The following is a 12,314-nucleotide window of genomic DNA, read 5'->3' on the forward strand; positions in this document are numbered from 1 at the left end:
TTTGATGTGAATGTTTATGCTGATGAAAGATGGAAGATAGAGGAGTAAGTCCTGGATCTGCCTCGTTATTTGGTATCATCCTACCTACCTGCCCTTGAGACCAAGCTTAGGATAGGCAGGTACAGGGCATACCTAAATAACCTAAGAGAGGGTTCGAAGTGACCTAAAGTGGCTCTTAGGCTTAGGCAAGTGGTCCTGCTGAACCTGTCTTGACTTCCGGCTCCTGTTATCTTCTCATCAGGTCAATTGGACCTTCTGTCATTCTCTTGTTCACCTCCCCTCCCCTCCCTCTTACCTTACACACACACAAAGACAAGAAATATGTGTAAGTACTGGAAAATATATTTTGTATGGCGCCAGCTCCTCAACATTTGTATCATGGTTGTCTTCTAAATATGTTTACTTCGCCGCAATCGTTGCCAACATTCTACAGCGACTTGCCCATAAACTTTCTCTTGGTAAAGCTCAACCACCACTTGCTTGGCTTGGTCTCATCCCCATCGTATACCCTAGCGAGTAATCGGGCAGCAAGCTCCTGTCGAACCTGCGACATGTATTGCTTGAGCTGCTCCGCCTCTTGTCTGTCCTTGGGGGCCTCGTACATCTGATATAAAATGTTAGCAATGCAAGCCATGCCTTGTTTTTTCCCCCAATGGTTCCAGGTAGTTTTGGCGGACGTACCTGGTTAAGAGGCCATCCTGGGTCACCGGGAATGGCAAAGTTGAGATCAAGCGCCAGGTTCATGACATCCTTCTGGGCATCACGTAGAGAAGCGTGAGGGCGGATCTTGGTCAGACAATCGCTGACGAACCAGATTCCATAGACGAGCAGACGGTCGGCAGGGCCTTGAATCTCAAAGTTTCGGAAGAATGTGTTGGCGCGGAAGAGGGCGAGGACCTCGTCAAGGATATCGTAGCTGTCGCTGTCGGGGTCGGGTGACTCGTGAGCCGGCAGAGGCGGCGAGGGGGCAGGCAGGGTGTAGGCAGGTCCACGGGTCTTGGTTCGGAGAGGAAGAAGAGGGAAATTGCCGATTATGCGGGGGACATTAGGGTCCGAGTTAAAGACGGAGTTGTATGCCTAGAGGGAAGCATGGTTAGCTTGGTTGATATCGTGAGATTGGAGGCGGTGGTGATGCAGCAGGAGAACAAGAGTGTGGTTGCTTGTGATAATTGTAGAGCTGTAGACATACCGGCATTTTGAATAGCAATTAATTGTCCAATGCCAATATATCAAAGGTATTTTGGAGAAGAAATAGACAAATCGGCGCAATGTAGCTCTGATGGTGAGTGTTGCGCTTGCTTCGTCACCGGCGGGGCTGCATCGAGCTGCTGCTTGCTGGTCAGGAAGCTGTCCAATTATTCTCCACCCATGGAAAGACAGGCTGAGCAAAAGTTGATGCCTTGTTTTCTGGTCAGGCCACACCGCTATAATGTGGCGCAGGCGTCATGTACTGCCACGTCTGCCAAGATGACGATTGTTGCCTAAGACCTCACGTGAACTCGCTACTCATTCGCGCCGATTCTATCCAGGACGAATCACGGTGGCAACGCGCTTTTACCCTCGTCCCTCGTGCAGAAGTTTTGCTACACCTCCATTTCGTATCCACTATCTTTGCTGTACTCAGCCTAAGAGAGTGAAGCCTTGCTCAGAGGAAAAAGGCAGAACCGGAATCTGACCCGCTCTGGGTTTAAGTGTGTGTCATTCAGTGTCACCGATACTTCTTTTTCTTTTCTTCTTCCCCCCTCACTCGTTTTGTGACCGTGGTTTGCTTTTTTTACCATCCTCCCATAGTAAAAAGGCAAACACTCTCTGCGGTCGCCTTTTTTCAGTTGCCTTTCTCTTCTTCCAGCTGGCTTCTTATTGGTCACTGCCCAGAAGACGCTTAGCCTCTAAGAACCCCTTTTTTTACTTTTTTCGTCAATCATTGACAAGGGCGACGCTCGTGCCATCCACTAGCGAGAGCTTGTCTTGTTGAACAGGGCATCATTACAATCAGGGCAGTCGCGTCGCAAAGGACAAGTCCAAATCCAAGTCCAAGTCCAGTTCAAACATCTGAGTTCAGGCACCCAAACCAAAAACAACAAAGAGTCATTCACAGAAGGCGAATTCGAATTCGAACTCAACTCAAATCAATCAGTCACATATATTGAGTGACTTGCATTCGACACATTTTTCCATCATTCTTCCTCTTACATCAACGAGACAAAGAACACCCCCACTAAATCAATCCTCTTTTTTTTTGCGCGACAGTTCCTATCTCTTTGGAAAAGGCAGCTTCATCGACAGCTTCACAGTTTGGTGGACATGGCCATGTCACAATATTCTACTTCGACGACGACGCCGTCGCGCAACGTCAACAAAAACCATGCTTCGCCCGACACAACGCCTTGCACGTCGCAACAGCCCGTGGTCACCCCACGCAAAAGGCGTCCGCAGCGCATCTACCGACCAGCCAAGAACTCCCTCTACGACATTTTCCAGCAGCATGCAGGTACAATGCTTTTCGTGAGACCTATTTGCTGGACCGATCAGCATGCTCAACTTCTCGGCGCGCGATGGGAGGAACAACCACCATGCGATACCCCTCAGCCTACAGCGGCCCCGGGCACGCCACCATCGCGAGGTCATCTCGACCCATCAAATACCATCATGACTATCAGCAACGCGCTTTCACAGATTCTTATGCCCGATTCGATGCATCCCCTCCTTGCCTCCAATGCTGTCAAGACGGTCATGACCATCATGTGGCCCAACGCCTTCGGCAAGACGCAGTTTCTACCTGAACTAAATCTATACTTTGGTGGTCGCGTTTATCGTGATGCTGTGCGTGCACAAATACTATGGAACTTCCCTGCCGATGAGACAAAGTCCCCATACACGTCTTTCAAATCAGTCTCAACGCGACCTGCCGAGTCCTTCAACATCTCAACACAGTCATCACCCAACCAGAGCCCCGCTAATATGCCCATGATATGCTACATTGGTAAGACCCAACTGGCGTCAGTGCGAAACAACCTTTTCCGCATCGCATCTGGTCCCGGAAGGTCATGGAACGAGCCCGTGTTTCGCCTCCAACAGCTACGAGCTCGTATGCTTGTTCCATCAAATTCGGATCATGATGCGCACTTTGTGGGTGTCTTTCTAGGAATGGCGCAGAAGCACTTTTACCCTTCCCCACCTCATACTGGCAGACGCGACTCGCGCATGTCACCGGAACAAGGCATCCCGCCATGCCCCAACTTCCACGACCTCAAGTTGAAGGTCCTTACTCACGATACGGTGACGGCTGAGTTCATTGTCCACACTGGCTACATAACCAAAGAATTTTTGGAAAAGTTTCATGATCCTTTCAAGGCTCCGCTCAACGATGACAACGCTGTTGTTTCGGGCATCAAGATTGAATACACAAGGGTTCCCATCTGGCCAATTCTAGGTCTACGGGAACGACTTGGTAAGGCTTTGGGTCAAGAGATTGTTGGTCCTTTCAACCCAGACGAGATAGAGACTTGGGAAAAGGATCCCGAGAGACCTGGCGGTGAAAAGCGCAAGCGGGAGGCCTGTGTCAACAGCAGCTTTGAAGAAGAGACAACGGAGGAAATGACACCGCCAAAGAAGCGATGCCTGAAAGAAGGCAAGCCGGTGGGCATGGTGATGTGAGAGATGATTACAAGCGACGCATGATATGAATCGGTATTGGATACCCATTTTTGGTGTTTGGGAGCAACAGGACACGCATACACTATGATACATTGGTCGGGCGGTCTATCACATTTCATCAAGACTCCATCTGCCTCCGAGGCATACATGGTAGCTGGCAACGGCGCAAAGGGTTACTGGGTAATGGGCGAAATCATTGGGCTTCACTTTTGATGACGGGACTTTATGCAGGGTTTGTAAGACAGCGTGTAGTTATCATATTGTTGAATTTTGGCCTGGAAAGGCAAATGGCTAGAAACTTGACGAATTGACGAACATTATACTTTAACTTGACTTGACTTGGTGTGCTGTTTGATGTCGCTATGGGGATGTTGTTGCTTCCATAATCAAGTCGATCTTACGAGGATATACAGAGTAGCTCTTATGAGAAACACATGTCTAGTTATTCTCTTTACAACTTGAACGGATATCGTCCGAACCTCGGGATACACCACGACTACACCATCTTTACAGATGCGTTACTTACGGGAAGCGGAGATGATAGAGTTCAGTAAGCAGCTTGATGTGGTCTGTTTTCACCTGCATAAAGCACATACATGATCAAGTCACTTTAGGGAATTCAATTCGTAACGGCTTCCTATTTTGGATGACGGAGAGTTTGTTTATACGTGAGGGTGACAACACGGAACCAGCTGAGAAGAGGTCTGAGGGTTGCTTCTCTTTCTTGGCTGTGCGATCATCTGCGTATTGGGTCTAGAGAGAGGGGAAGTTCAGGTACGAGGTTTTAGTTTGGTTTAGCTATCAATCTCGGTCTTGACGATCTCACTCTTGGTTATGGTCAAGTGTGCATGTGAGGTTTCTATCTCTTTTGTTGTTGTGACAGATAACTCTATTACAGATATTACTTTTTCCCTTCTTGTTCCTTTTGACAATTGACGAATTAGGTAAACAAGGCTGAACCTCTTCGTCTTTCTGTACAGATCAGGAAAACTGCCCGTTGTCACCGGGTGTTTTCTATTGCAGGGATTGCTTTGTTTCTACCGCTTGAGAAGCTGGGGTATACACCTGTATAATGACGTTGCTGGATCTGGACAAGATTCGATTATCTATTTGCAGTGCTTACAATTCACTCATTTACCTTGATAATAAGATACAAGATATTATATTTCCAGACCGACATTTAGGTATCAACCCCGCGTTGTTATTTCTTTATACACACAGACATGTCGTCTCGGGTGTTGCGGACCTAAAAATATGGTCCTGTGAACGGCAGACCAGGGCAAGGACTCTAGACATGACAGGGCCAGGGTCAAGGTTGCTGAAGAATCAAGAAGTGAAGCATACATATCCATAGAATACTTCGGTAAATAGAAAATATCCCCCCCCCCACCATCTTTTCATCCCATGTAACCTTTTTAATTACATCTCCACCAACCAGAACAAAATGCCATCCCGTCCAGCTGATCGTTTCCCGTTCCCTCCATCACAGAATATCTATTCCCACGTGTGATTCTCTCAGGCAGGGTTTCCTAGCAAAAAACATGAACTTTCTTTTCCTTGCCTCGGTCAGTCGATCGATCTCGTCAATACTACACCCCAGCTTAAGCGACGGTATCTGGTATCTCCTCGTCCCCTCCTCCCCCGTGGGGAAGCGGGGAAGGGAAAAGAAACTATTTGGGGATAGATCAAAACCATGAACGGCGATGGCTTCCTCTTCTGAAAGTAGAGTATGCTGAGAACAACGGCCGAAAGTCGACGTCGCCCATGGGTTCTTAGGAAACCCCGAACAGCAATGTCAAAGCTCTTACTATCTACCATGTCAATGCGGTAGTGAAATGCATATGGAGAATGCGGGACTGTCAAAATGAGATGGGAAAAATACGAGTTCAAATTGAGCTCGTCTCCCACTTTGCAATGAGGGACAATGATCTACAGTCTTGACTGAGACATTGGGAACTATCTCAGCAAACAAGACTTATACTTCTGGTGTCTGTCATCCGGTCTCAGTTGAACACTTGGCCCAGTCTTTGTTACTACTCAACACCATCAAGCTGGAGTCGATATCTCGACTCGACTCAACTTGACAATGAAGTTCTCTGGTCTTGTCTCTGGCCTCAGCCTTGGTCTTTTGACTGCTGTATCTGCCAGCCCAGCTGCCTTTCCCGCTCCGGCCTCGATCCCTGACCCTGTACCTGCTGCACCTGTCTCGCCAGCTATTGAAGAACGAGCAGCCAAGGTCACAGTTGCTGTTCCTTCCGGCACAGTTGTTGGATCCAGATCTGGAAAGGTTGATTCCTTCAGAGCCATTCCTTTCGCCGATCCACCCACTGGCTCTCTACGTCTCAGACCTCCCAAGAGACTATCCAAGCCTCTGGGAACTTTCGATGCTTCGGGTCTTGATTCTCCAGCATGTCCTCAGATGTTCATCTCGACTGGTGGCCAGGATGTCATCTCGGAGTTTCTGTCTGACTTCTTGGCTATCCCCTTCCTGACCCCCATCACTGGCCAAGAGGACTGCCTTACCATTACCGTTCAGCGTCCTGCTGGTACCAAGGCTGGTGACAAGCTTCCTGTTCTCTTCTGGATCTTTGGTGGTGGCTTCGAGTTGGGCTCTAGTGCTATGTATGACGGCACAAGCCTCTTGTCCACAGCCATAGATCAGAAGCAGCCTTTTATCTACGTTGCTGTCAACTACCGAGTCGCCGGCTTCGGGTTCATGCCCGGTGCTGAGATTAAGAAGGATGGAAGCTCCAACCTGGGTCTCCTCGACCAGCGCATGGGACTTGAGTGGGTTGCGGACAATATCGCATCCTTTGGTGGTGATCCTGAAAAGGTCACCATCTGGGGAGAGTCTGCAGGCTCCATCTCTGTGCTTGATCAGATGGTTCTCTATGGTGGTGATGCCAACTACAAGGGCAAGTCCCTTTTCCGAGGCGCAATCATGAACTCTGGCACTATTGTCCCGGCTGAGCCTGTGGATAGTAACAAGGCACAGGCTATCTACGACACTGTTGTCAAGACAGGAGGTTGCTCTGGTGCTTCCGATACTCTGGAGTGTCTGCGCGGCCTGAGCTATGACAAGTTCTTGAACGCTGCAAACTCCGTTCCAGGACTGCTGTCGTACAACTCTCTGGCTTTGTCCTATCTTCCTCGACCAGATGGCAAGGCTCTACCTGATAGTCCAGATGTGCTTATAGCAACTGGACAATATCACGCAGTGCCCATGATCACCGGATGTCAGGAGGACGAAGGGACACTTTTCGCACTGTTCCAGCCCAACGTGACTACTACATCCAGGTTGGTCGACTACTTGCAGAAGCTGTACTTTAGTAAAGCCACAAAGCAGCAGGTGACTGCTCTGGTAAACACATACCCCATCACCCTCAGCACAGGCAGTCCCTACCGCACAGCCTTACTCAACGAGATATTCCCTGGCTTTAAGCGCCGCGCAGCTATCCTGGGCGATCTAGTCGTCTCTCTGACACGCCGCATCTTCCTCCAAGCTGCTGCCAACAGTAACCCAGACGTTCCATCATGGTCGTACCTCGCAAGCTACAATTATGGCACACCTGTCCTCGGAACATTCCACGCCTCCGACCTTTTGCAAGTGTTTTACGGTCTTTTACCCAACAACGCCATGCGAAGTGTCCGAACGTACTACTTCAACTTTTTGTACAACCTTGATCCTAACAAGGGCATCACCACGTATGCCAAGTGGCCCGAGTGGAAGGAGAACAAGAAGCTCATGTGGTTCGAGACGGCGAATAAGAACAGCATTATCAATGATGACTTTAGACAGGATTCGTACGAGTTTATTTTGGAGAATGCGAATGTCTTGGTTGTGTGAGTTGTGGGTAGTTAGGATGAGTGTTTGCAATTTAATTATATTGGATATAAACGATCTTGGACTCTATTCCCAACGGACAAATTGGCTTCACATACTTGAGAGCATCTAAAGATAAGCCAGTAGCAAACTAGTAGTCCAAAGGGCGTTATATAACTTATATACTGTTTTCTTTAGGCCATGTAGATCAAGAATTGATAATACTCCAGGTCACTAAGTAACTGACCTACCGAATAATAGGAAAATACTTCGAAGCTTCAGGATATAAAAATAAATGACCTAAGAGCCCTGTTCAAGTGACCCACTCACTGATTCATCTTCCAGGCGTTCTGTGACTAATTGCTCTGATACGCGGCATCACAAGTCAATAAGACTCAATCAGCCACCGCCATTACAGACGCACAGCAGGTACGGTTCCAATAGCAAAAAGGAATTGCTCTGTAGGCATATAGGAATGTCTTAGGTCAAAAGGAAGGGTCTGGCCGGGGATTGAACCCGGGACCTCTCGCAAGCAATGCTATAGGGTTTTCCCTAAGCGAGAATCATACCACTAGACCACCAGACCGGGTCAAACGAATCTAAAGATTCAATCGTGTTGTTGTTGGAAGCTGGGAATCAAAATGTGTATTATATTGCCTTGTTTGTTTTCTTCAAGTTGGCCGCGTGGAGGACTCTGTATATGGCGGCACTCAAACTCGCACCTGTCCGTCTTCGGTGTAGTTCTTAGCTCCAAGAAACTGGAATAACATTTACCTGCGGAGGTTGTCTTTAATATATCTTTCAAAGTTCAGAAGAGTTTTGGGGATCTCTTTCTGAGTGGTCCCAATTTAAAGACACATCTCGAATCCTATTGCGTTGATCGTTAGTCAAAAGTGATTGTGTATAAGTCGTCCTATCAGCACAGTGTCCACAGTTCACCAGATCCAACTTCCATGTCTTTAGGAATTTAACTTTTATTTAAACAGAAATTCTTGTGATATAGTCACCGCTCATTTCGTAATATTTATAGTTTACACAGTCAAGCATATCCATGGGCGCTGAGCCACTCCTTGAGCTTCTCAGAGTCACGCTCACGGTAAGCAGCACGTCCGCGAATCTTGTCCTTGACGGTACCAAGAGTACGGTTGAAGCTGCTGGTGTCCTTGTCGGCCATGAACTTTTCAATATCTTCGACAGCAGACACATCGGTGAAGCGGCTCAGACTGAGGTTCATATATCGGTCGACAACGACAGGGTTGCCGAGCTTGGTGATAACAGCATCCCAGTTGTCCTTCATGAATTGCCACTGAACGGGACGGCCGACGACGTTGTTGGCAATGGAGCCACCCAGAACGTGCATGTCTCCAGCAGGGACAGCGTTGGACGGAGGAGACTGGTTGAAGTTGAAGGGAATGACATCCTTCTTGAGGATCTCGGTGTCCTTGACCGTGCCGAGAACGCTAAGGGAGAGGAGCTTTCCATCGATAGACTTGGTGTTGAGCCACTCCTTCTTGAGGATCTCAACAGTGCGGGTAGGCTCCTTGATAATGGCGGCGCGCCAGACAGCAACACGGAGAGGAGCAGGAATGGGGTTAGCCTCAGGATCCTCAACCCAGGCGTTGAATCGCTTCAAGGCCTCCTCGGTAACACTACATCTGTTAGTACAACACAAATACAAAGGTATACAAGACTTACGCAGGGTGGCCGCTGGCAACAGCAACGCCGATAATCTCCTTTCGGAGGATGCCAGTGAGGTAGTCCTCACCCTCGGGGAACTCCCATCCAACCTCCTTGACCTTCTCATTAATGAGCTTCAGGGTGAAGTTGTCAAGGGCCTTCTTGATGGACTCATCCTCGCCAAAGACGGACTTGACGCCACCAATGGAGTCAAGGACCTGGCGCCAGACTAGAGTGTGGGTCTCCTTACCGAAGCCCTCAAGGAAGGTCAGCAGAGCAGGGGTGGTGCCGTTACCAGCAAAGGCAAGGTCAGCAGTAGAACCAATAATGGAAATCTTGTCCTCAGTGCTAAGCTTGTCGAGCTGAGTGCTCAGCTTAGCAAGACGCTCAGGGGGGTAGTTGACACGGTAGAAACCAGTGGCACCGCTGTTGAGCTTGTAAAAGTCCTCGTCAACATCACGGATGGTGTCCTCCCTGCTGGTAAGAGATAGAGAGGCGATACCGGCGTGATCCTTCTTGCCTTCCAGACCAAGAGGAACCCACCAAGTAGTAGTGTCATCCTCGGGCTTAACATCGCCTGTGGACAGGAATCGGGATTGCTTGACAGAGATCTGACCAGGCTCCTCAGACACAGTAAGAACGGGGTGGCCAATCTTGGAGATCCAAGGGTGCATAAGCTCGGTCACGTTCTTGCCTGAAGCCTCACCGAGAGCGTCCCACAGGGCAGTGGTCTTGGCGTTACCGTAGGCGTGAGACTTTAGGTAGTTAGACACACCCTTAAGGAAAGTCTCGACACCAAGGTGGTTGGCAAGCATGCGAATGGCGGAGCAACCCTTGAGGTAGCTGATAGAGTCGAAGATTTGGTTGACATCGAGAGCGTCACGGACAGGAACGTGGATAGGGTGACTGGCGCGGATGCCATCGAGGCGGAAAGCAGACTCCATACCCTCGTTGACAAACTGAGCCCAAACCTGCCAGTCAGGGTGCAGGTGGTCAACAGCGTGCCAACCAACCCAGGTAGCAAAACCCTCGTTGAGCCAGAGCTCGTCCCACCAGTCCATGGTGACGAGGTTACCAAACCATTGGTGAGCAAGCTCGTGTGCGACAACATAGGCAACAGCGTTCTTGAATCGGGGGTCAGAGGTCTTCTCATCGTAAAGAACCTGGGTAGTACGGTAGGTCACAAGACCCCAGTTCTCCATGGCACCATGAGTAAACTCGTGGACAGCGATCAAGTCGGACTTGGGCAGAGGGTAGTCGATGTCAAAGATCTCGGAGAAGAAGTCGATGATCTTGGGAGCGTGCTGGAGAGCCCACTGACCCTGCTCCTTGAGACCACGGGTGGTGTAGACACGGACAGGAATCTGCTTGCCGTTGTACTTGCGATCGGTGAAAGCCTCAATGTACTCAAAGTCACCAACAGCCCAAGCCAAAAGGTAGGTGCTCATGACGGGAGAAGTCTCGAAGGACACAATGTTCCAGCCATCCTTGGAAGGACGAGTCTCCTTGACAGGCATGTTGCTCAGAGCAACCTGATCGGAAGGGATCTCGATATCAAAGTCAAAGGTGGCCTTGAGGTTGGGTTCGTCGAAGCAGGGGAAAGCTCGGCGAGCATCGCAAGCCTCGAACTGAGTGCTGAACATGTAGTGCCATTCGCCATCGTTGGGGACAGAAGCGGAAGGAGTCTCGGTAGGCTTGTACTTGCTACGGTAGAAACCAGCCATTTCATTGTTGATGATACCCTCAAACTCAATGGTGATTACAGCCTTGGAAGCGACGGGGAGCTCCTCGTCAAAGGTGATGGTAGAACGTTGGGCCTTGGCGTCATAGTCAAACTTTGTCGATTCCGCAGACTTGGAATCGACGAAGACCTTGGCGCGAGAGAGCTTGAGTTCGAGAGTGTTTACGATGATTTCTTTGGTAGGCTTGGTGATTTCCGAGTCGATGCTGGGAAGCTGTTAGAGCTAGCTTGGCGGGTGAGGGGTAGATGTAAGACGTACGTGACGGTTCCCTTGTAAGTCCAGTTGGTGAACTCAAGGTCCCTCAAGGACAGCTGGTAGTGCTTGGGCTTGACATTGTCGGGGAGAACGTCGCGGTCAGTCATTGTTTCGTTGCGGGCGAGTCTGGCGTGGGCGGAACAAGCTCGATCAGAGATCTTGGGGACAAGACTGTAGAGTGGATAGGTTAGCAAGCTATAGCTCTGAGCTTTAGCTTAGCAGGAGACACAAGAGATCCAGCTTCTGTGATGAGGGGTTGTTCAGAGAACAATGGGTATAAAGAGGATGAAAGATGATGGGATGAAAAGAACAAAAACAGCAAAAGGCAAGATGGATGGTAGGACAGGTTGGAATTAGACAACAGCGTGATGATGCGTGACTGTGGGCATGGGCTGAAGGCAAAAGGACCCCGCGGTTAGTGGGGTGTGGGCCTGGTCCAAGACAAGATCCATCGTCCCAGCGTTTGGTGATGTGAGGGGCAATCAATCTGCAGCAGGAAGGTGCAATCAATCCTTCCTTTAGGTTGCTGCAAGATCGGGCAACCACGGGAGTAACGTACCTCCGGATACCGATCGGCATAGGCCGTCCATTATCTCGACGATTGTTCAACGACTGAACACCGTTTACAAGCGAAGTCAAGCCTCTTGCAACTCCAAAACCAATTCCATTGAAGATACCTTGAGGAACAAAAGCAGCCGAGGCTGACTTCTGCCGTGTAATCACCGATAGTGGGCTACAACAGCTCCACAGCCGTTGCTGCTGGACCAAATGTCGCAAAAGGCCCTTGGACGACGACATTTTCAGCCCCGCGGTCGTCTGCGATGCGATGCGCAATCGCAATTGGGCAGGTCGTTTGACGAGGGACTCTTGTGAGATTTAGGATGGCAATATTATCCTCTTTTAGACCCCCATCAATGGCACTTTTGTAGCTGCCCCAGATGTAAATGGGATGTGATGTTGAAATTTTCGGGTCAACGTGAGGCTCAAAGCCGCATTGCCGGTGACAAGCGAGATGATGGATAGACCGTGTGTGTTGTGTCATGACACTCATCTGCACTGTATATCATGAGTTTGAGATACCCTATGGTATTAGAAAAATTGGCCGCTCGAAGCATAAGAGACGATTGGCAGGCCAGTTTATACTATTTAGACTATATTCC

At 49.4% G+C, this 12,314-nt stretch overlaps 4 protein-coding genes across 4 annotated transcripts; 2 read left to right on the forward strand and 2 right to left on the reverse strand.

Annotated features, from left to right (window-relative positions):
- Positions 1 to 427: 427 nt before the first annotated feature.
- FSST1_004471 (actin-related protein 2/3 complex subunit 3) lies at positions 428 to 1,195 on the reverse strand (the record flags this gene model as incomplete). Its single annotated transcript, XM_083230649.1, has 3 exons — positions 428 to 604; positions 682 to 1,077; positions 1,190 to 1,195. The coding sequence occupies 3 exons, from the start codon at positions 1,193 to 1,195 to the stop codon at positions 428 to 430; spliced, it is 579 nt and encodes a 192-aa protein (XP_083087901.1).
- A 1,109-nt stretch (positions 1,196 to 2,304) lies between these two features.
- FSST1_004472 (uncharacterized protein) lies at positions 2,305 to 3,657 on the forward strand (the record flags this gene model as incomplete). The annotated part of the gene is made up of 1 exon (XM_083230650.1): positions 2,305 to 3,657. One exon carries the CDS (start codon positions 2,305 to 2,307, stop codon positions 3,655 to 3,657), a length of 1,353 nt encoding a protein of 450 aa, XP_083087902.1.
- Positions 3,658 to 5,743: 2,086 nt separating this feature from the next.
- FSST1_004473 (Alpha/Beta hydrolase protein) lies at positions 5,744 to 7,504 on the forward strand (the record flags this gene model as incomplete). The annotated part of the gene is made up of 1 exon (XM_083230651.1): positions 5,744 to 7,504. One exon carries the CDS (start codon positions 5,744 to 5,746, stop codon positions 7,502 to 7,504), a length of 1,761 nt encoding a protein of 586 aa, XP_083087903.1.
- Positions 7,505 to 8,519: 1,015 nt separating this feature from the next.
- Positions 8,520 to 11,952, reverse strand: FSST1_004474 (peptidase family M1-domain-containing protein; the record flags this gene model as incomplete). The annotated part of the gene is made up of 4 exons (XM_083230652.1): positions 8,520 to 9,129; positions 9,176 to 11,104; positions 11,158 to 11,325; positions 11,714 to 11,952. 4 exons carry the CDS (start codon positions 11,950 to 11,952, stop codon positions 8,520 to 8,522), a joined length of 2,946 nt encoding a protein of 981 aa, XP_083087904.1.
- Between the last annotated feature and the right edge of the window lie 362 nt (positions 11,953 to 12,314).

The sequence above is a fragment of the Fusarium sambucinum genome, chromosome I (assembly GCF_050947815.1).
Source record: "Fusarium sambucinum isolate potato_lamoka chromosome I, whole genome shotgun sequence".
NCBI lineage: Eukaryota > Fungi > Ascomycota > Sordariomycetes > Hypocreales > Nectriaceae > Fusarium > Fusarium sambucinum.